Here is a 21,462-nt window from a genome sequence, read left to right on the forward strand (position 1 = left end):
TCAACAGGTCAGGTCTGCCCTCAAAACTCTTCCAGTTATTTATAAAAAATATATCATTCTGCAGGCACCACTCAGACAACCAGCCATTTAGTGATGATAATCTGCTATAAATCTCATCACCACGATAAGAAGTGAGGGGGCCAGAGAATATTACAGTGTCTGACATCGTGCTTGCGAGCTCACACACCTCTTTAATGTTAAGACGGTGTTTTCATCCACCGACCTGTACTTTGATGGTTTTAAAACCTTCCTTTTGGGCTGACTCATCTATGATTAGAAAATAAAATTTGATAGAAACCACAAACCAAACAAACTCTTACATGAACATAAATGCAATATAAAACTAATTTTATCTACCTTGCACTGCCGTTGTCATGAGGTATTGGGCTCTCACTAAATCCTTGGTGTTTCTTGTCAGATCCGTGGGCATGGCTTGTTGGTTTTGACAAAATCCTTGGTGTTTCAAGCCTTACGAAACCTTTACCCTAACCCTAACCTTACTGAAACCATCAAAACGTCTTGGTTACGGATGTAACCTCTGTTTTCTGATGGAGGGAACGAGACGTTGTGTCGAACCGACAGATGGGGTTTGACTTGAGAACCTATCATCTTCTGACTAACTTTGAAAAGGCCAATGAAATTGGCGAATGAAATTTGCATGCCGGACTCCGCCCCGGATATCTGGGTATAAAGAGGAGATGGCGTGCTGCATTCATTCACCTTTTGGGCTGAGGAGCCTGAGAGCATTTCTCGACTGCTGCAGTGGGCAGCAAGCGTTGTGGCATGAAGGACACAACGTCTCCTTCCCTCCATCAGGGAACAGAGGTTACATCCTTAACCAAGACGTTCCCTTTCTGTTGGTCTCTCGACGTTGTGTCGAACCGACAGATGGGGTTCCTATGGAAAATGCCACGGTGCTGTGCCGCTTCACAATCTCTAGCGAAGCGACGCTGACTGGCCTGGGCGTGTCAGACGTGAGCGCTAGCGCAAAATTGTAACCATCCAGTGGAGAGGTAGGGGGTCCCAGAGCCACCAGGAAGTGCTTAGTGATGGATGGAATGCCAGTGGGTGAAGAAGGGAGGCGGAAACAGCACACTGACCCACCCATGAGGGGGGGAAGGTGCTTTCGCAGGCGTACCCCATACCGGTCACCAGTCTTACATGTTGATACCATGCAAGACTCGGGCTGACACGGGTTCCACGCGGAGGATGTAGAACCTCTCGAAGGTGTTGGGCGTAGCCCAACCCGCAGCTCTGCAGATGTCTGCCAGAGAGGCACCCTGAGCCAGTGCCCACAAGGAGGCTACACTCCTTATACACTCTCGTTATTGGTGCTGCTAGACCTTAGTGCTGCATTCAATACCATTGACCACAGCACACTCCTACATAGACTCGAAAATTATGTCGGCATTAAGGGAATAGCTTTGAAATGGTTTAAATCTTATTTATCCGACCGTTTTCAATTTGTAGCAATAAACAATGAGGTGTCACGCAAATCGCAAGTCCAGTACGGTGTACCACAGGGCTCAGTCTTAGGGCCTCTGCTCTTCGCATTATACATGCTACCTCTAGGAGATATAATAAAGCGACACGGAGTTAGCTTTCACTGTTATGCTGATGATACTCAACTTTATATTTCCTCGAAGCCTCATGAAACACAGCAGTTCCATCGAATAATGGAATGCATAGTCGATATAAAAAACTGGATGAGTAACAACTTTTTATTACTGAACTCGGACAAAACGGAAGTGTTACTTATTGGACCGAAAACTGCTATAAGTAACAACCAAGAATACTGTTTAACTATTGACGGATGTTCCATAAAACCCTCGTCGTCAGCAAAGAATCTTGGCGTTCTATTCGATAGTAATCTGTCATTTGAGAGCCACGTCGCCAACACCTGTAAAATTGCGTTTTTCCATCTTAAGAATATATCTAAACTACGTCATATGCTGTCAATCTCAGATGCAGAGAAGTTAATTCATGCATTCATGACATCAAGACTAGATTACTGTAATGCACTGTTAGGTGGTTGCCCTGCAGGCTTATTACAAAAACTCCAATTGGTCCAAAACGCGGCAGCTCGAGTTCTTACACGTACAAAAAAGTATGAACATATTAGCCCGGTTCTGTCAACCTTGCACTGGTTACCTATAAAGCATCGCGTTAACTTTAAAATCTTGCTTATTACCTATAAAGCCTTACATGGTTTAGCTCCTCAGTACTTGAATGAACTCCTTTTGTATTACAGTCCTTCACGTGCATTACGCTCTCAGGCGTCCTGTCAGTTGGTAATACCTAGAATTTCAAAATCAAGTGCAGGTGGTAGATCCTTTTCCTATCTAGCGCCTAAACTTTGGAATAGTCTTCCCTGCACTGTCCGGGAGGCAGACACACTCTGTCAGTTTAAATCTAGACTAAAGACGCATCTTTTTAATCTTGCATACACTACTCTTCCATAATATAAATCTTCAGAGGGTTTAGGCTGCATTAGTTAGATCAACCGGAACCAAAAACACAACTGATGTACTTGTTGCATCAAAGAGTACAGAACAGTACTCTACTCTCAGCCAGTCTTGTCTCATTGTTCCAAGGTTACCACAGCGAGCAGGATGCAGTTCATGGCCTGACCTGATGGTAGAGCGGAGAATGGGAAGTGGGGACCTGACAAGAGCTGAGATGATAGAGCTGGATAAAGAAGGACGCGGTCTCTTGACATGTCTTCACCACAAAACTTCAAATGCTATTAGATTATTAATGATAATCTTAAACTATAATTTATTTTATTATTAAGTTTATTTATTTTATTTAGCCTTGTTGTGCAAGTTCTCTGGAGCTTGTGCAGAGGCAGCAGCTTTTGCCAGAGGGGAACTGGAATCCCCTGGTTGGGCCTGGGTTCTCCTGAGGTTTTTTTTCTCGATTAGAGTTTTGGGTTCCTCGCCACCGTTTGCATACTGTTTTTGCACTATCTGCCTGACCGGGGGGGCTGCTTTAGAATCTTAAAGTTTTACTTAATTAATATTGCATATAGGAATTTATTATCTGTTATATTTGACCTGTGCTTCTCTCTCCTTTATCCTAAATGTGTGCTCTCACTGAGCGTGTGTGTGTGTGCGTACTTGTCTGTGTACGTATGTGTGTGTGTGTGTGTGTGTGCGTGCGCATCCGTGTGTGTGTGTGTCTCTGTGTCTGTGTGTGTTTGTGCGTGTTGTGTGTGTGGAGTGTTTTGTGTGTGGGTGTGTCTGTCTTCTGTGTTTTCAACCTTTTCTTGTTTTTGCAGGTACAACTTTGATTGTTTTGCTTGTAGTCAATGTGTCTCATGTACAGCTGCTTTGTAACAATGAAAATTGTAAAAGCGCTATATAAATAAAGTTGAGTTGAGTTGAGAGTTGAGTGTGCCCTCACTGCCAGTGGGCATGGGTGATCTTGGGACCGGTACACCGTCGTGACGGCGTCCAGGATCCAGTGCGCCAATCTCTGTTTGGAGACATCCCTCCCCTTCTGCTGACCTCCAAAACAGACAAAGAGCTGCTCAGAGCTCCTGAAGCTCAGCTTGCGGTCCAAGTAGGGGTTGGGTCTTCCTCCCCGGTGGGGAGCGCCTGCAAGTTCACCACCTAGTCCCGAAAGTGAGTGGTGGGAACCTTGGGCACGTAGCCAGGCTGGGGTCTCAGGATAACGTGACAGTCTCCAGGCCCGAATTCTAGGCAATCCATGTCCATTCAGGATCTCCTCCTTCCATCTAGGAGCCAGACGTGGAGGTTCCAGAGGTCTGGTCTCGGATGCCACAAGGTGCCCTTCCCCTGTGAAAGAAGGTCCTTCGTCAGGGAAATCGGCCAGGGGGGAGCTGTCGTCAAGAGCATTAGCTCCGAGAACCAAGTCCGGTTGGGCCAGTGTGGCGCAACTAGTAGCACTTGATGCTCCTCTTCCCTGACCTTGCACAGGGTCTGTGCAATGCAGCTCATTGGGGGGAAGGCATACTTCCGCTTGTCCTGCGGCCAGCTGTGCGCTAGGGCATCCGTGCCGAGGGGATAGCGGGCAACGGATGGTGTCTGGGGAGGTGAACAGGTCTACCTGTGCCTGCCCGAACTGCACCCAAATGAGCTGGACTGCAAGGGGGTGGAGTCGCCACTCTCCGCGAGGCGTCGACTGACGAGAGAGCGCATCGGCTGTCTGGTTCAGGTGTGTGGCTCGCAGGGACCTCATCACCTGTTGACTCCACAGGAGGAGGCATCGGGCGAGTTGTGTTAACTGTCGTGAGCAAATGCCACCCTGATAGTTGATATATGCCACGGCAGTCGTGCTGTCCAATTGGACTAGCATGTGCTTGTCCTGCACGAGAGGTTGCAACCTCTTCAGTGCAAGCAGCACAGCCAACAACTCCAGGCAGTTGATATGCCAATGCAGGCGGGGGCCCGTCCATAGACCCGACACTGCGTGCCCGTTGCACACGGCAGCCCAACCCTGCAGAGAGGCATCCGTCATCACCACGACGTTCCTCGAAACCTGCCCAAGGGGGACCCCTGTCCGCAGAAAGGTCATTGAAGACCAGGGGGTTAGGGTGCGTCGGCAGAGAGGCATGATGACCATACGCGCTGCTTCAAAAGGTTCAAGCAATTCAGCACTGACTGTGAGCGCTCGGTAGTCAGCCGCACTGTCATGGAGACAGAGTCGAGTTCCATGCCGAGAAAAAAGATGCTCTGCACGGGGGAGAGCTTGCTCTTTTCCCGGTTGACCTGTAGGCCCAAACGATCTAGGTGCCGGAGCACCAGGTCCCTGTGTGTAAACAACAGATCTCGCGAGTGTGCCAAGATGAGCCAGTCGTCGAGATAGTTGAGTACGTGCACGCCCTTCTCCCTGAGGGTAGCGAGGGCGGCTTCCACGACCTTCGTGAGGACAGCATGCCGTGACGCAATGTCGAGTTGCCGAACACTGTCGTGTAGAGGGTGAGAGCGGCTGTGAAAAACACCCAGAGAGAGAGGAAACTCGTTTTGTGAGAATGTGGGCGCTAGGCCCCTGGAGGGGCCCAGCAGGTCTTGGGACGGGGCAGGGACCGTCCCAGTCCGACCGACCAGTGATGGAATGGCTGGGGTCGGACCTGATGGTGTTCTCGATCTCCCTGGGGTCTTCCCGTCAGGGCCGCTTGGGGAGCAGATGCCACACAGGATCTCGACGGCCGGAAGGTGGCCGAGTCGCAGCGGGGCAGGATATGTTTGATGGCCTCCGTCTGCTTCTTCACTGTCGAGAACTGCTGGGAGAAGTCCTCAACAGTATCGCTGAACAGCCCCCCTTGCGAGATGGGTGCGTCGAGAAAGCGAACTTTCTCAGCGTCACGAATCTGCGCAAGGTTCAGCCAGAGGTGTCTCTCCAGAGGTGTCTCCAGAGTGTGGACATCGCCCGACCCAGGGCCCGCGAGGTCGGTGGTGGTGCGGAGTTCCTGCATATGCTCTGGGTCGGTCTTACCCTCGTGGAACTTTTTCAATGCCTTGGCCTGGTGGACCTGCAGGATGGCCATGGCGTGGAGAGAGGAGGCAGCTTGGCCCGCAGCAGTGTAAGCCAGAGATACCGAAAACTTACACGCTTTGGACGGGAGTCTAGGTCGACCTCTCCAGGTGGCCACCATCTGTGGGCACAGATATAACGCGATGGCACGCTCCACCTGGGGAACATCGACGTAGCCTCTAGCTGCCCCACCATCGAGGGAAGTAAGGGCGACGGAACTAGTTTGACGGGAGCGTGCCGAAAAGGGGGCGTTCCAGGTCTTACTGAGTTCCTCATGCACTTCCGGGAAATACGGCACTGGGGCCGGGTGCGGCTTGGAGCTGCGCTCAGACCCGAGGTACCACGTACCGCGGCGGCCCGGGCAAGCATGGCTGACATTTCGACGTCCGCTTCTTCCTGGGCTCAACCCCCCCGAGGGAGGGAGCTCTGAGGAATCATCGCGGTCGGATGCCAGTAAGTCACCCTCTGATGCTGCAAGTGACATCTCATCATCATCGCACACAGTTTCCGAACACGTGGCTGAGGAACAAGACGGGGTGGGACCGCCTCCTGGGGAACGGTCAGACGAGCGAGATGGGGTGTGAACGGTCCGCGAGCCTGTGGCTGACGGCTTAACGCTCACGGTAATCCCCATATCACCCTCGCTGCTCACCGTAGCGGACTGCAGAGTCGTAGCCACTGCTGTCACGGAACGGGAAGCAGACGAGGTGGCTGCTGGGTCCAGCGATAGGAGAAGCGAATATCATCACAAGTCTGCGGTAGTGCGTGAGTCTGCTATTTACCCTGTTAAGCTGTTTTAACTGTTGAACTGGACTGTTGCCTGTTGTTAGTTAAGATTATTTGAGCTTGTTTATTTAATTATTCGTTAGTCGTTGACTGATTGCTAAGGTGTTAGCATTTTTGTTCCGTTACTACTGAAGTCACATTAAATTAATTGCCGTTAGCTGCTTGTTACGGCTTGACATTATAATTTTGCACTTAAAACGCACGGAGCAAGTTTGTTTGCTGTTTGATCAGTGGCCCATTCAAGTCGTTCAGGCTTTGTTTTGCTAATCGAGAAGGCATGTTCCAGCGACCGTAAGTGCATTTAAACTGCCCGCTTACGCTGGTAACTTAGGAGAAGCGAATATCATCACAAGTCTGCGGTAGTGCGTGGGTCTGCTATTTACCCTGTTAAGCTGTTTTAACTGTTGAACTGGACTGTTGCCTGTTGTTAGTTAAGATTATTTGAGCTTGTTTATTTAATTATTCGTTAGTCGTTGACTGATTGCTAAGGTGTTAGCGTTTTTGTTCCGTTGCTACTGAAGTCACATTAAATTAATTGCCGTTAGCCGCTCGTTACGGCTTGACATTATAATTTTGCACTTAAAAAGCACGGAGCAAGTTTGTTTGCTGTTTGATCCGTGGCCCATTCAAGTCGTTCAGGCTTTGTTTTGCTAATCGAGAAGGCGTGTTCCAGCTGTATTCTGTTCGCGCTAATCTCAACACTTACTTAAACAGTGCCTCTGCGCTGGCGCGGTAAGCGTCAGCGGAAGCGTCAGCCCTCCTCGTGTGAAGACCGACGAGTGTAAAGACCTGCGACTCTACCTGCGCGACTCCACCAAGCAAAGACACCAGCAAGGCACATCACTATATTTAACATAAGCTTTGTTTTATTTACGTGTATACTAACACCATGTGTTTCCTGTTTATTCCTGTACTCCACCTCATACAGCGTACACCCAAGACGCAAGGCACGGCGCGCTCACTTTCACGTGCGTCCCATTCACACATCCCCTTCTACACCTCTGTCTCTCTCTATGGGTCTCTGGAACTGCCAGTCAGCTGTGAACAAGACTGACTTCATCCATGCGTTTGCCAGCCAGTCTGACATTCACATTCTTGGTCTTACTGAGACATGGATTCGTCCTGAAGACTCAGCCACACCCGCTGCTCTCTCCACAAACTACTCCTTCTCTCACTCTCCCCGCCAAACCGGAAGAGGAGGAGGCACAGGTTTGCTTATCAACAATAATTGGAAATATTCCCCACTATCTTCCCTATGCAACAACCATTCATTTGAATACCATGCTGTTAATATCACTTTTCCCACTCAGCTCAGTGTTGTTGTAGTTTACCGCCCCCCAGGTCCTCTTCACAACTTCATTGAAGAGTTAGATGTGTTGCTCTCATCATTCCCGGAGGATAGCGGCCCTCTTGTAGTCTTCGGGGACTTCAACATCCACCTAGAGAAACCCTATGCCTCTGACTTCCACACCCTCACCGCCTCGTTCGACCTCACGCGCCTCGCCACAGCCTGTACTCACAGATCAGGAAACCAGCTTGATCTCATCTACACCCGTAACTCCACCACAGATAACATTCAAGTCACACCTCTTCTCATTTCTGACCACTTCTTCATCACTTTCAACATACTCCTTCCTATATGTACTACACCAACACCACCACCCGTTTATTTTAGACGGAACCTCCGCTCTCTCTCTCCTAGCACCCTCTCTGCTAAAGTCACATCCTCTCTTCCCTCCAACTTTGCATCTCTAGATGCTGACACCGCCACCGACACCTTATGCTCAACACTTACATCCTGTCTAGATAACCTTTGTCCTCTGTCCTCCAGACCAGCCCGCGCCACCCCCTCCTGCCCCTGGCTGTCTGACATCCTCCGTGAACAACGGAGTACACTCAGGGCTGCTGAAAGGAAATGGCGCAAGACCAAGAATCCTGCTGACCTAGGGGACTACCAGTCACTACTGTCCTCCTTCTCTGCTAGTGTTACCACAGCTAAAACGTCTTTCTATACCACCAAGGTAAGCAATGCGCCTAACACTCGGCAGCTTTTCAAGACGTTTAACTCTCTTCTTTGCCCCCCTCCTCCCCCACCCACTTCATCTTTGACCGCGGAGGACTTCGCTGTATTTTTCACTGAGAAAACATCATCCATCAGCGAACAATTCTTAGCACCTCAGACCTCGGTACACACCTCCCTCACTTCAAACATTGAACTCTCCTCTTTCACCCCACTGACTGACACTGAAGTCACCAGACTTCTCTCCAGCCACCCCACCACCTGTCCCCTTGACCCAATACCCTCCCATCTCCTTCAGGCCACATCCAGCACACTCGCACCTGCACTCACACACATCATCAACACCTCCCTGCTCACCGGCACCTTTCCATCCACATTCAAACAGGCCCAGGTCACACCCCTACTGAAGAAACCCACATTGGACCCCTCTACTACCGACAGTTACAGACCTGTCTCTCTCCTCCCATTTATTGCAAAAACACTTGAAAGGGCAGCTTTCAACCAGGTGTCGTCCTACCTATCCCAGAACAAACTACTGGATGACAAGCAGTCTGGCTTCAAAACAAACCACTCCACTGAGACTGCACTGCTATCGGTCACAGAAGCACTGCGGCTAGCCAAGGCGGAATCTAAATCCTCGGTCCTGATTCTGCTAGACCTATTTGCAGCATTTGACACTGTCAATCACCAGATACTGCTAGCAACCCTGTCATCACTAGGAATCTCAGGCTCTCCTCTCCGCTGGTTCAAATCCTACCTCTCCGGCAGATCCTTCAGGGTGTCTTGGAGGGGCTCGCTGTCCACTGCCCACCACATGATCACTGGGGTCCCTCAGGGATCGGTGCTTGGACATTCAACAAAACTACTTAAACATTCAAAAAACTACCTAAAACCCACCTCTTCTGTGAATACTTGACAGATGAAAAAAAAAAAAAAACACTAACCCTCTCGCTTTCTCTCAACAGGTAGTGGTCTAGCTTTTGGTAAAACTAGTAACTTTGTATTGGCACCTATTGCACTGTTGCTCCTGTATGACATAACGCTTATTGCTCCTTATACTCTTTGTAAGTCGCTTTGGATAAAAGCGTCTGCTAAATGACTAAATGTAAATGTAAATGTAAAGAACACAGCCACCCGAGACCACAACGTCTGGATCGCCATCCGCCCGCAGTGCGGGCAGGACGTATCCACGAAGGTTGCCTCAGCGTGCCGGACACCCAAGCACTTGAGGCAGACATCGTGTCCGTCCCCGGCATGCAATTTCATTGGCCTTTTCAAAGTTAGTCAGAAGATGATAAATTCTCAAGTCAAACCCCATCTGTCGGTTCGACACAACGTCGAACGTCATCACGTTTGCGTGATGACGTCAGACTCGAAACACCAAGGATTTAGTGAGAGCCCACCGCAGTCTTTTGGCTTGTTCGATTTAATGCACCAAGTCGAACAAGCCTTTTGAAAACGCATTCTTTGCGCAATGCATGGTTTGCTCAATTTGGGTTTTATTGTTAATTTTACAATTATTTTCCATAGCCTAAATTAAACCGTTCAGAAAATAAACATTTGCAGTTATTTTTGGTGGAATTGGTTAAATCCTATGATTTGGTAAAAAGTGTAGTAATAGAAAAGCAATAAGATGCTAAAAAAATGTATTTATATAATTTTATAATAATGATTAATGTGCAAACCTCTTTTTAATCTTTTTCAATTAGCTTCAATGTTTTTTTCTTTTATTAATTTTTTCATATATTTTTCTGTTATACGTGTCTTTACATTGTGCTTTCAATAAAAGAAGGTTTGCCAAATCATCCAGCAAAGCAAAATCTGCCATGACACTAACTACATTTCAAATGATTTCCCATTTGTCTTTTATAGCGTTTCATACGCAAATGTGTACCTCGAACTATGAAATTACTAATCGAGATTTGCAAAAAAAAGGTCACATGAAACACACGGTGGCACTTTCTCTTTGTAGTATTTCTACAAAACATTCTACCACTAGATTCTCTGCGTAAGCATGCTCAGAGGTGTGCTTATATTTACACACAATTCTACGTATACTGTAAGTACAAGTTGGTAAATCCTACACTTTGCGTGAATCTTTTCTTACGTGCGTACGTACTGTTGATAAATAAGGCCCCAGGAGTGAGATGTTTACTGGTCGTTCAGCTCACGGATACGACATCCTTAATCCTGGATGTTCTCCGCTGTATCCATAGATACATCCTCTTACTTTCGACTCCATCTCACCTCAGACAATGTGGTTACAAAGACAACCAATGTAAACAGCATCCACGGTACATTTTACACAAGACCACACATGTACTTATCACACTTTCCTTTTCAAAAATGTGTTTATCCCATAAAAACATACAAGGAATGTCCAGGTAATATTTCACACTATATTTTTTGGTTCTGATATTATTTTCAGACAGAATGATTTTCACTACTTTTATGATGAAAACTCACAAATAAACCTTAAACATCTGGATGAAAACATACAAATAAGAGAACATTTAACATTTTGTCTGTCACTTTGGATAAAATCTCTGCTAAATTAGTAAATGTAAACATACACATGAGAATAAAGATAATTATTATAATATTTAAGAATTAAACAGCAGATTTTTTAATGTTTATTTTTGCAGAAAAACTTTTGCAAAATATACTTGATTCTGGGATATCAGGGTCATTGTTTATTAACTGATCAACAGGCTCAAAAACATTTTTTTTATTATTTGTCATAACGATCATATTTAGGTTGAAAAATCCAGATTGTTGCTGTTTTTTATGTTCTATAGTTTTGCTTCCCAGGTGATGATGTCACAAGTGCACTGCATTATAGACGTAAATATAGCATTTCCATTAACATTTATGTCATAAATTTTGAGCTTTCTTTAAATGTTATATACAGCACAAACACAAAATTAAATAAATCAAGTCTGTTTACACACCAGCGTATGTACCGTTGTAGAAGAAAGGCTTGTCAGAGACACAGTGACCTATGACCTCTGGAGTCCATCTCTGAACCTTCGGCTGACCATTTTCATCCGGCCGGACAATGACGGTGCTTCGGGACGCGAGCGAAGGGTCTTCGTCAAAGAAGTTGAATGGACGCAGGAAGAATCCCACTGCATTTCCTGGAGTTGCTGTGTTGGGAATGTCCTCCGAGTGAGGAATGTGAAGAAATCCCACCGTTACCCAGGCAACCAAATCCTGCAGGAAAATTATCATGTGTCAAATGTGTTTTAAAAAAATATTATCTTAATAATCTTTTGATCTCTACAAAGTTCTGTAATAAAAATGGTTTTAAATGGACCTGAATAATGAAGACAACACTGACTACACTGGGTGCTTCTCAATTCTTATTTGTGCATCATCGTTTCCTTTCCTCGCATCTTAGCTCCACCCCTTCAGGATGCGAGGGAAGGGAGCAAGGAAAAGACGCAAGGACGGAGGAATTAAAACAAGTGAAATGGCATATCCTTGCTCTCTCTAGCATCACTTCAAAGCGTCGTCAATTAATGATGACTGTACACATTGCACATTGAAAATATAAAAAATAAAGTTAAATGCTTTACATACTTTAGGTTAATGTCATAATCCCCAATACAATAAGTTAAAAACATGCTTAAAGGTGCTCAGAAATTTATATAAGGTGTGTCAACTATACTGTATTTTATGCATAAATATTAACTATATGAATATTAACTACTGTCTGAAATAGGTCTACATTTACAATAATATAATGCTTAATTATCACATTTTTGCATGATTGAACATGATCTAAAGATGTGACGATGTGCAGGAGGAGGTGAATGTATATGCACATCAGGTTTAGTCGAAAAAACACTTCCGCAAAGGAAACACCTGTGTATCCTCGCTCATGACTCCTCAGAAAGCCTCTTCTCTCCTCGCCTCCTCCCAGTGCAATTAGAGAATTGAGAAGTACTTCAAGATGGCTGACCTCCATCGGTTTCCGGGTCACAGGATGGAGGAGCCAGGAAACGAGGCATATTGAGAAGCACCCAAAGACTTCTATTTGAGAAGAATGGCTTTTTTGCTATTCCTGTGACATCACTTCCTGTTGCTGTTGTTTTATGACATTTGAAGACATGGATTTAAAGTAATCTGATTTACTATCACAGATTATCTGGAGGAGCTAAAACTTTTATCATATATTAAATAGTTTAAATACTGTACGTTTTTTTATTTGGTTTCTAAAAGATTATATAGCTTTATTGTTTTGTTCCTGTAACATGTTTGTTGTTCCCTTAATTAAATGGAGATCTGTTGTGAGGTCTGGAGACTGAACACCAGTAATTCTCATGCTCATCTCATTTGTTTACCTGGTTCACAATATTCTCATTGTTGCGAATGAAGTCCTCAAAAGACACGACGGGTTCCCAGGGGTCGTTCTGTGTGTACATGCTGCTGCTGGTGACCTCATTGTCCTTATGTCTGGTTACAGCTAACGGGTATCTGTAGTCACAAACCAAAAAACAAAGTTATACAGACACATTCAACATGCAAAACTCAAGTTAGATCTCATCTTGAAAATAAATTGTTACTATTCACCTCGACCAAGAAATACCATTTTCCTCACTCCAGCCAAGTGGCAAAACACTGTTGGCGTGAGAGTTAAACTGGATCCGATAACCCTTCTTATGTCCCCACTTGTTGTTCTGGTTTGGATTGTAGAAGTGCAGATATTTGGGAAACTTCTTTCCAAAGCGGAAAGCAGCACTGCGTTCTGTTTGGTGCTGCGTCCGGTGAAGTTTCGACTGAACGATGCTGTGTTCTGGGCTCCAGGGGTTAGTAAAGTTGACATATTTCAGCTCGATAGACTCAAAGCTGTTGTCTTTCCCTGTTCAAACAGACAAAAAACATTAAACAGTCATCAAAATCACTAAACAGATAAGAAATCTTGCACTAAACTCACCTGCGATGTCAAGATCCACTTTGTAATTAATTAGGTGTGTGTGCAAGTTGCCAAGTACGTAGTTGTAAAGCTTGGTTCCGTAGTTCAATCCGTTCTCCGTGAAGAACGTAGCATGGATGTACCCAGTGGCGCTCACCCTGGACTCCATGACACCATTCTGATAAAAGATAAAATCCCAGATGTAGTCGTAGTTGTACACAGTAGATGTAGTTCTGATGACCATAACGTGGTTTTCAAGACCTCCGAAAAAATTGTATCCCCCTTGGAAGTTGCTATTAAAGTGTCTCCTCAGAGGAAGACCTGTGGTCATTTCAAAGATGCACAGAGCGTTTCTGTATCGTACAGGTTTGTCTGTGTCATAGTAATGATAAAGATCCACAAATTGAGCAATTTCAGGGCAGTCGATCCCTGGAGCCAGCTCGTAATCTGACGTCCCCATCGCCCACCCAGAATCGATGTATTTGGTCTGCATGGCGGCTGGCGTATCTCCGGAGTAAAATGCAATGGCTTCCTGCAGAGCAACTTCATAAGCGATTCTCTCTCAGTTGAAGCGTAAATCAAATATCTGCAATCCGGCCGAAGAGCGCACTCTGTACGCAAAAGACCAACCAGCATACTCCACAAAGTTCCCATCCACCTGAAATCTGCGGCCTTGAGGTTCCACGAGCTTCGCTCCGTGAACATTCGTCCGCGTGTTCATGTGTCCTCGAGGGATGTAAGTGGAAAACAGATCTTCCTCATCGTGCACGGGCAGCTTGTGTTTGTTGATCGTGCCCTTCTCATACTTCTCCACAAGCTCATCCACGCTGTCAAAATACTGTCCGTTATACCACACCTTCTCCTCCGTCCACTTCACAGGATCCAAATCCTTATGGTTAATGAGGATCTCAAAGCCCACCGGGTGAATAAAATAACCCTCCACAAACTTCTGCAACATGACCCACGTCCTCCTCTCGCCGGGCGCTAACCCACGAGGTGCAATGTCTGAGAATGTCAGACAGCGGTCAGTGCAGTTTCCGTAGGTGAATCCGCTGCTCTCTTGCAGAATCTTATTGACTTTACTTGCAACTTTCTCCAAAAATGTATGCAGGTGCTCGTACTCCACGACAGTAATCGGCCTAGACTCAAAGCGGATCGGACGGTTACCTTTAAAAGTCTTCGCCTGATAAGAACACGGGAAAGGCAGGGGGCCGACAATGTACTCCGTCACGTTGGGTTTGGCCTGGTTGCCGAACTGCACCACCACGCGTGCCTGACGCAGAGGTTTGGCCTGACCCCTGTCCAAAGCTCGCAAGGCCTCGTGTTTGCGAGGGACGTGAAGCTCCATAAGAAGGATGCTGTTCTTCATTAAAGACTTGTCCAGGGCTGAGGTGAGGCCCAGCTCGCTGAAGGAGTACAGGTAGTCTCTCACGGCGTTCATCTCACGAGGATTGAGATCGGCGTACATCATGGCTCCTTGATGGGCCCACTCCCGAGCTCTCGATGAGGTGGTGGACAAGGCCAGAGAAACCAAGAGCAGCATCCAGAACCACATGTTGACCCCTGCAAAAATAATTATTACAAGGAAATGAACAAACTTGCAAATGTCCCAGTTGGTTTTGGATGCTGGTGTCCCCACCAGATGTCTACATTAACCAACAAAACTTCTGGCTTTGCTGCTTTCCAGAATTCATCAGATAAAACAGGACTAGTCTATTCAAGGTTTAAACGTTAAGCAGATGTTATAATATGTAGAGCGGCTTCACCTTTGAATACGTCTGCACTTTGTACGATGACCCTGTGCCAAATGATGGTAATAAAGTGTTAAATGAGCTAAGCTTCTTTATCTTCAGCTTACATTTTACTCTGCACTTTCTTCACCAAGATAAGTAACAGATTACCCCCATTTTACAACCCCATTGGGCTCTATTTGCAATCTGAACACTTCACCCCCATTTCCTTTGAAGGTGTGTGAGCATTCTTCACATAATGTTCTGTTCTTGCACCTGAGGGCTGTAACATTTACAAACGCTTTTCTACAGAACAAGGTTAACGCTAGTTCCAATACGTTCTGCAGCCGCATCGATTGGTTCACAATATTACACAACCCTCCACACAAACATCCAATAACCCGCCTTGAAACACAGTTAGAAATGATTGAATGATCTTACCTTCAGCTACCACGTTGTGAGCTCGATGAGTCTGCAGTAATGTTTCTTGAATCAGTCAGAGATCTTCTGAATCTGAAATACTCTGCTCGACTCGTCTGTATTTATCAACCACCCGCCGCTCACGAATGTAAGGTGATTGCTGATTGGTTAGCAGAAGGTCATAAAAGCTCACAGTAAACTGTTAGCCCAGATGTAACTTCTAATTAAACTGTTTAATTGCAACATACTTAAATTATTTATGATTTAGTGCAGTACTGTAAACATCTAATTAAGTTCTACTACTTCTGCAGACATAGTCGAATGTGGGGATGGGTTCAATAAAAAAGTTTTCGACTGACCACGCCCCCACCCCCTCGCTGGTTAGCAGTTGCGAAGGTTTAGACGACGCCATATTCTTGTGGTCGCAGCAAAGTTGAGTTGTTGGTGAGTACTAAACATGTTTGTCTATTTTTCACCGAGAGGCTGTTATGAGTGTTTATAAACTCATATATTAAGTATGTTTCGTTTTTATACTCCCGCTTGAACACCTGAAATGACAGGCAGGCATAGTCATGACATCGGCTGTTCACCTGTATTTTCCTCTTATCAAAGTGGTGATTTTGAGTAGTAAGACACATTCTTTTGAATAATTTAGGGTATTTCGCTTGTCATCTTGCAAGATTAACGTTAACTCTCGTGCGGTGGACACGATCACACTTGTATGGAAGGCCAAGTGGTTCAAATGTACGTGAATTTTAACACGTTAAGTACATATGGAAAGCCAGGAGGGTCAAAAACGCGCGAATTTTAACACGTCAACAACGCGTAGAGTACGTGTTGTTTGCGCGTAGAGTACGTGTAGTTTACGCGTGAAAAATCGACATGTATTCTATGCGCAAACAACACGTATTCTACGCACAAACAACGTGTTCTCGATGTGTGATGTCAGACGTCAATTTCGCATGCTTTTGAGCCATCCGGCCACTTGACCAGTTTGAACGTGTAAGCGTGATGAGTGATGAGTGAAGAGTGTTAAGGGGTTGCCACAGTTTAACACTAACCACTAAAACAGACGTGCAAAGACAACTCTTAATAACAGGATGTGTGAGATTTGACTATTCTAAATGTTTTAAAGAATATCCGTTTAGAATCATATAAACAATTATGTTAAAAGGCATACCTTTGATAGAATCACTTTTATTTTGAATGTAAATTTTTTTATTTTTATACGTGTCAACCTCATAAAAACATGTCCAAACATGATCCCCGGAAAAGGGAGCAAAATGGGATGTCCCTACAATATGGGAGGATACGGTCAAAAGTTCAACGCAACGTGGGCAGTCCCTCACAACCTGGGTGGTCCGGAAGTAATTCAACCCCCCAGCCCCCCCCCCCGCAAAGGTCAAGGTCACCATCAATCATACCTGTCAATCATTTTGACACAATGTCCCGCATATATACTACTGTAGAAGAAGATGGTAGACAAGAAGAGTGATTTTGCCATTAGTTCTTAAAGTTCTAATAGTGTAACTGATAACTCATTATTTATTAGTTTATAATGTCATAATTAGAATAAAAGTATGTTTTTGTTAGTGTTTCAATGTTCATCCACCTGTTTGGGTATATTTTGTTTTAATTCGATATTTTAAATATAAAAATACATTCACAATTAAATGGTCGACTGATTATTTCTTTATATACACATATAGTTTATTTAGGAATACATTAACAAATGCACAAATATGAAAACTATAATATATTAAGGTTAGGGGAACGTTAGAATAACGTTAGCGGAATAACGTTATAATAACGTTATAACGTTAGGAGAATGTTAGTTTAAGTTATCATAACGTTAGGGGAACGTTAGGGAAACGTTCTGAGAACCAAAAATTGTTGGCTGGGTCACGAGTTATTTTGCCCTGTCTTTTACAATTTTTTACTTTTTAACTTTGGGTAAAACGCAGAGCTCGTCACTGTCCTTTTTTACACAGCCGTCCAATGGAGTGGAGAAGAGGCGGGACAAACACTACATTGACCAACCATGATACACAACGATGGAGAAGTGCAGGTGGTAGATCCTTTTCCTATCTAGCGCCTAAACTTTGGAATAGTCTTCCCTGCACTGTCCGGGAGGCAGACACACTCTGTCAGTTTAAATCTAGACTAAAGACGCATCTTTTTAATCTTGCATACACTACTCTTCCATAATATAAATCTTCAGAGGGTTTAGGCTGCATTAGTTAGATCAACCGGAACCAAAAACACAACTGATGTACTTGTTGCATCAAAGAGTACAGAACAGTACTCTACTCTCAGCCAGTCTTGTCTCATTGTTCCAAGGTTACCACAGCGAGCAGGATGCAGTTCATGGCCTGACCTGATGGTAGAGCGGAGAATGGGAAGTGGGGACCTGACAAGAGCTGAGATGATAGAGCTGGATAAAGAAGGACGCGGTCTCTTGACATGTCTTCACCACAAAATTTCAAATGCTATTAGATTATTAATGATAATCTTAAACTATAATTTATTTTATTATTAAGTTTATTTATTTTATTTAGCCTTGTTGTGCAAGTTCTCTGGAGCTTGTGCAGAGGCAGCAGCTTTTGCCAGAGGGGAACTGGAATCCCCTGGTTGGGCCTGGGTTCTCCTGAGGTTTTTTTTCTCGATTAGAGTTTTGGGTTCCTCGCCACCGTTTGCATACTGTTTTTGCACTATCTGCCTGACCGGGGGGGCTGCTTTAGAATCTTAAAGTTTTACTTAATTAATATTGCATATAGGAATTTATTATCTGTTATATTTGACCTGTGCTTCTCTCTCCTTTATCCTAAATGTGTGCTCTCACTGAGCGTGTGTGTGTGTGTGTGTGTGCGTACTTGTCTGTGTACTTGTCTGTGTGCATGTGTGTCTGTGTGCGTACTTGTCTGTGTGCGTGTGTGTCTGTGTGCGTACTTGTCTGTGTGCGTGTGTGTGTGTGCGTACGTGTGTGTGTACGTGTGTGTGTGTGTGTGTGTGTGTGTCTCTGTGTCTGTGTGTGTTGGTGCGTGTGCGTGTTGTGTGTGTGGAGTGTTTTGTGTGTGGGTGTGTCTGTCTTCTGTGTTTTCAACCTTTTCTTGTTTTTGCAGGTACAACTTTGATTGTTTTGCTTGTAGTCAATGTGTCTCATGTACAGCTGCTTTGTAACAATGAAAATTGTAAAAGCGCTATATAAATAAAGTTGAGTTGAGTTGAGTTGAGAAGTTAATATTATTATTGCATTTTCATATTCAGTAATATTCTTCATAAATAAGATACTAATAACAAGTAGGCTAACTGTTGCGGATATTCTAAATCACAGCAACTAACGCATCTCCGGAGTAAAGCACACTCGCGCAGAGCCTCCAAAGCGTTCTCAGGCGCCACCTGAGATAAAAACTGGATAAAAACACTTTGGTGGACACAGTTTAATTGATTAATTTATTGGTAAGCATATAGCCTATTAGTCTCTTATGCATTTATGCAATATAATGTAGCCAAACCAGAGAATGAAGTCCAGAGGAATCCAGCATTCCTAGATAAGTAATTTGCGTAGCCGTAAAATCATAGGCGGGGATTATGCTAATTGTGAGTGAGCGTGCATGCGCGCCGTGTTTACGAATGATTGGAATTGTGGAAATATTATTCAGAATATGAGTATGAAGGAATTACTATATAATCAATAAGTGAATTTCATTAATAATCATTGCATTGTGTTTGTTTAAATGTGTTTGCTGTGTTGCTCAGTGAAAATTTCTGTTTAATAATAGACTGCTGCAACAGAAAAACAGGAAGCTAGCTTAACCGCAGAAGAGGAAACTAACTGTGTGTACGTGCAGAATCATCACAGATAGTTTTGACAAGTCTAACCAACTAATACACACACAGAGTTATGAATTAATCCATTGCATATGTTTTAAGTATAATCATGAGTTTTGATGTGTTTTATTGAACCATAGGATTAAGAAGCAACGCTGCATAATCAAAGTATTAGATGATTGAGTGTTTTTTACTGAAAGTATTTTTACATGTTGTCTTGCGATATGAAACTGTCTCTAGACGACACTTCCTCTTTATTAGCAACACACGTTGCAAAACATGTGTTGCATAGAAAATGTTTTACAGAAACTGGTGAAGGAGATAACGGAGTCAGAAGGACGTGGCAGATAGAGATTGACTAAGGAACTGTGCCCCACCCTGAAGGGAGGGAACACCCCTTGAAGATCGAACGACGTTACATACTGTATAAATATGGATGTCAGGAAATGATCTGGGTTGCTGGTTTTTTGTGGCGGAGTGAGGAGATTGTCTGGCAACCCAAAGCTTTGTTACTTTTAACATCTGATAAATAAAACCTTATATTACTTTTGAGCAAATTGTCTCTTCAAATTTCTGAACATGCAGGACTGCCTTAAAAGTCCAACAGAATTCATTAACATACACACATTTTACTATGATATCTAACATTAACGAAGTATTTGTGAATCCGGAGGAAAGTTTTCGGGAAGTGCTGTTTACGCGCAAATTACTCGGAGTTTACTCATATATTTAAGAATGTTTCATGAGGCTCAATGTGCGTAGTGTACAGTGATTGGTACGTATTATTCAGACTGTGTTAGAGTTCTTATTGGTTGTGCATGCTAGTGCACTTGGACTGTGCATTCTTATCCTCTTAAACTGGAGGGCAAATTTGTTTTAAAAGTTTTCAGTAAAAGTACAAGAAAAATATTTTTGTTGTTTGATTGCTTTTGTATATAATTTAATGCAATTAAAAAGATAAGTGGAATAATTGGACAGAGATAGTAGTAGAAATTAAAACATTAAGCCCCGGTTTCACAGACAAGGCTTAAGGCTAGTCCCAGGTTAAAAGGAATTTTGTGTCACGGTTCTCGGGTAAGGTGAGACCAGGAGAGAGGACCCAGACGCAGACAGCGGGTAATTAAACAAGGCTTTTTAATAAATAATAAAACACACAAAACAAAAACCCACGAGGGGGGAAAACAAGGGTATAATAAGAACAAAGACTAACTACACTAAACAAGACAAAAAATAACATTAACAACATATTACACAGGACTAAGCTACACTTAACAGGACAAGAACTCACCCACACGAAACACGACAGAGTACAATGAACCAACACAAGACAGAGAACACAGGGGCATTAAATAAAGGGACAAATCAAAGGGGAACAGGTGTGGGGCATGAACTAATAAACAACCAGTAACGAGAGATACAAAAGGGCGGGAACACAGACAAGGACCGGAGAGAGTATCGAAGGCCGACAGGGTCAAAATGACTCTCTCCACATAAAACAAGAGGTTCTATCATGGTTCTGCCACTAGGTCAAGAAAAGCAAGACAAGGTGGGGCAGAACCATGACATTTTGAGCTGTCTTAACTGAAAATATAATATATTATATATCTTAAAATATGTCAGTGCCATTGTTTTGCCTCAAGATGCACATTGGTAATGTTGTTTCTAAGGCATTTTAATAAAAGCGACTTAAATAGCCTAAATTAACTAAAGCATAGTCCTGACATATAGGCTAAGCCTTGTCTATGAAACCGGGCCTAAGTCTATTCAACTTAAAATAGTTATCAGAACAGCTGATATGTTTAAGTAAACTTCACTTAAGTTGTTAAGTAATCATTACTTAAAGTTGTTTAGGGTGACAAGTTTCCTTCATTTTTTGTAAGTAAACTCAACTCACCTGGGCTTATGATCAATGGATCTGCTATCATCCTCAGCTCATGTTTGGGATAAATCACCTTCTTCTGATATCTCTTCTGTTTTATTTTGTTTGTTCTCAATATTTTATTATTTCCAGAATGCAATGTTTACATCTTCGGATGAATAAATCAAGCACATGATGTTTGGACGGGACATTTAGATGTCCAACAATCATGAATGAAGCTCAACATTTAAATTCAGTTTATAAACTTATTTTACATCTTTGCTTTAGAGTTACATCATGTATATACCGGAGCTCACGTGTGTTCTATTTCACATTTATTTTATCGATGAGGAAACTACAATCTGACAGGCGTTGTGTCACGCTTTCGGTGGAAAGAACC

General features: G+C 44.0%; 1 protein-coding gene and 1 long non-coding RNA gene across 2 annotated transcripts; one reads left to right on the forward strand and one right to left on the reverse strand.

Annotated features, from left to right (window-relative positions):
• Positions 1-10,997: 10,997 nt before the first annotated feature.
• Positions 10,998-15,008, reverse strand: LOC130546697 (amiloride-sensitive amine oxidase [copper-containing]-like). The gene is given in 3 exon segments (XM_057322089.1): positions 10,998-11,518; positions 12,652-13,169; positions 13,245-15,008. Coding segments are annotated over 3 exon segments (2,322 nt in total). The 5' UTR covers positions 14,779-15,008; the 3' UTR covers positions 10,998-11,248.
• Positions 15,009-15,445: 437 nt separating this feature from the next.
• Positions 15,446-18,235, forward strand: LOC130546749 (uncharacterized). The gene is made up of 3 exons (XR_008961811.1): positions 15,446-15,521; positions 15,685-15,817; positions 17,365-18,235. It is a non-coding gene; the product is annotated as an uncharacterized LOC130546749 (long non-coding RNA).
• Positions 18,236-21,462: the final 3,227 nt, after the last annotated feature.

Source organism: Triplophysa rosa, linkage group LG23 (assembly GCF_024868665.1).
Source record: "Triplophysa rosa linkage group LG23, Trosa_1v2, whole genome shotgun sequence".
Lineage (NCBI taxonomy): Eukaryota > Metazoa > Chordata > Actinopteri > Cypriniformes > Nemacheilidae > Triplophysa > Triplophysa rosa.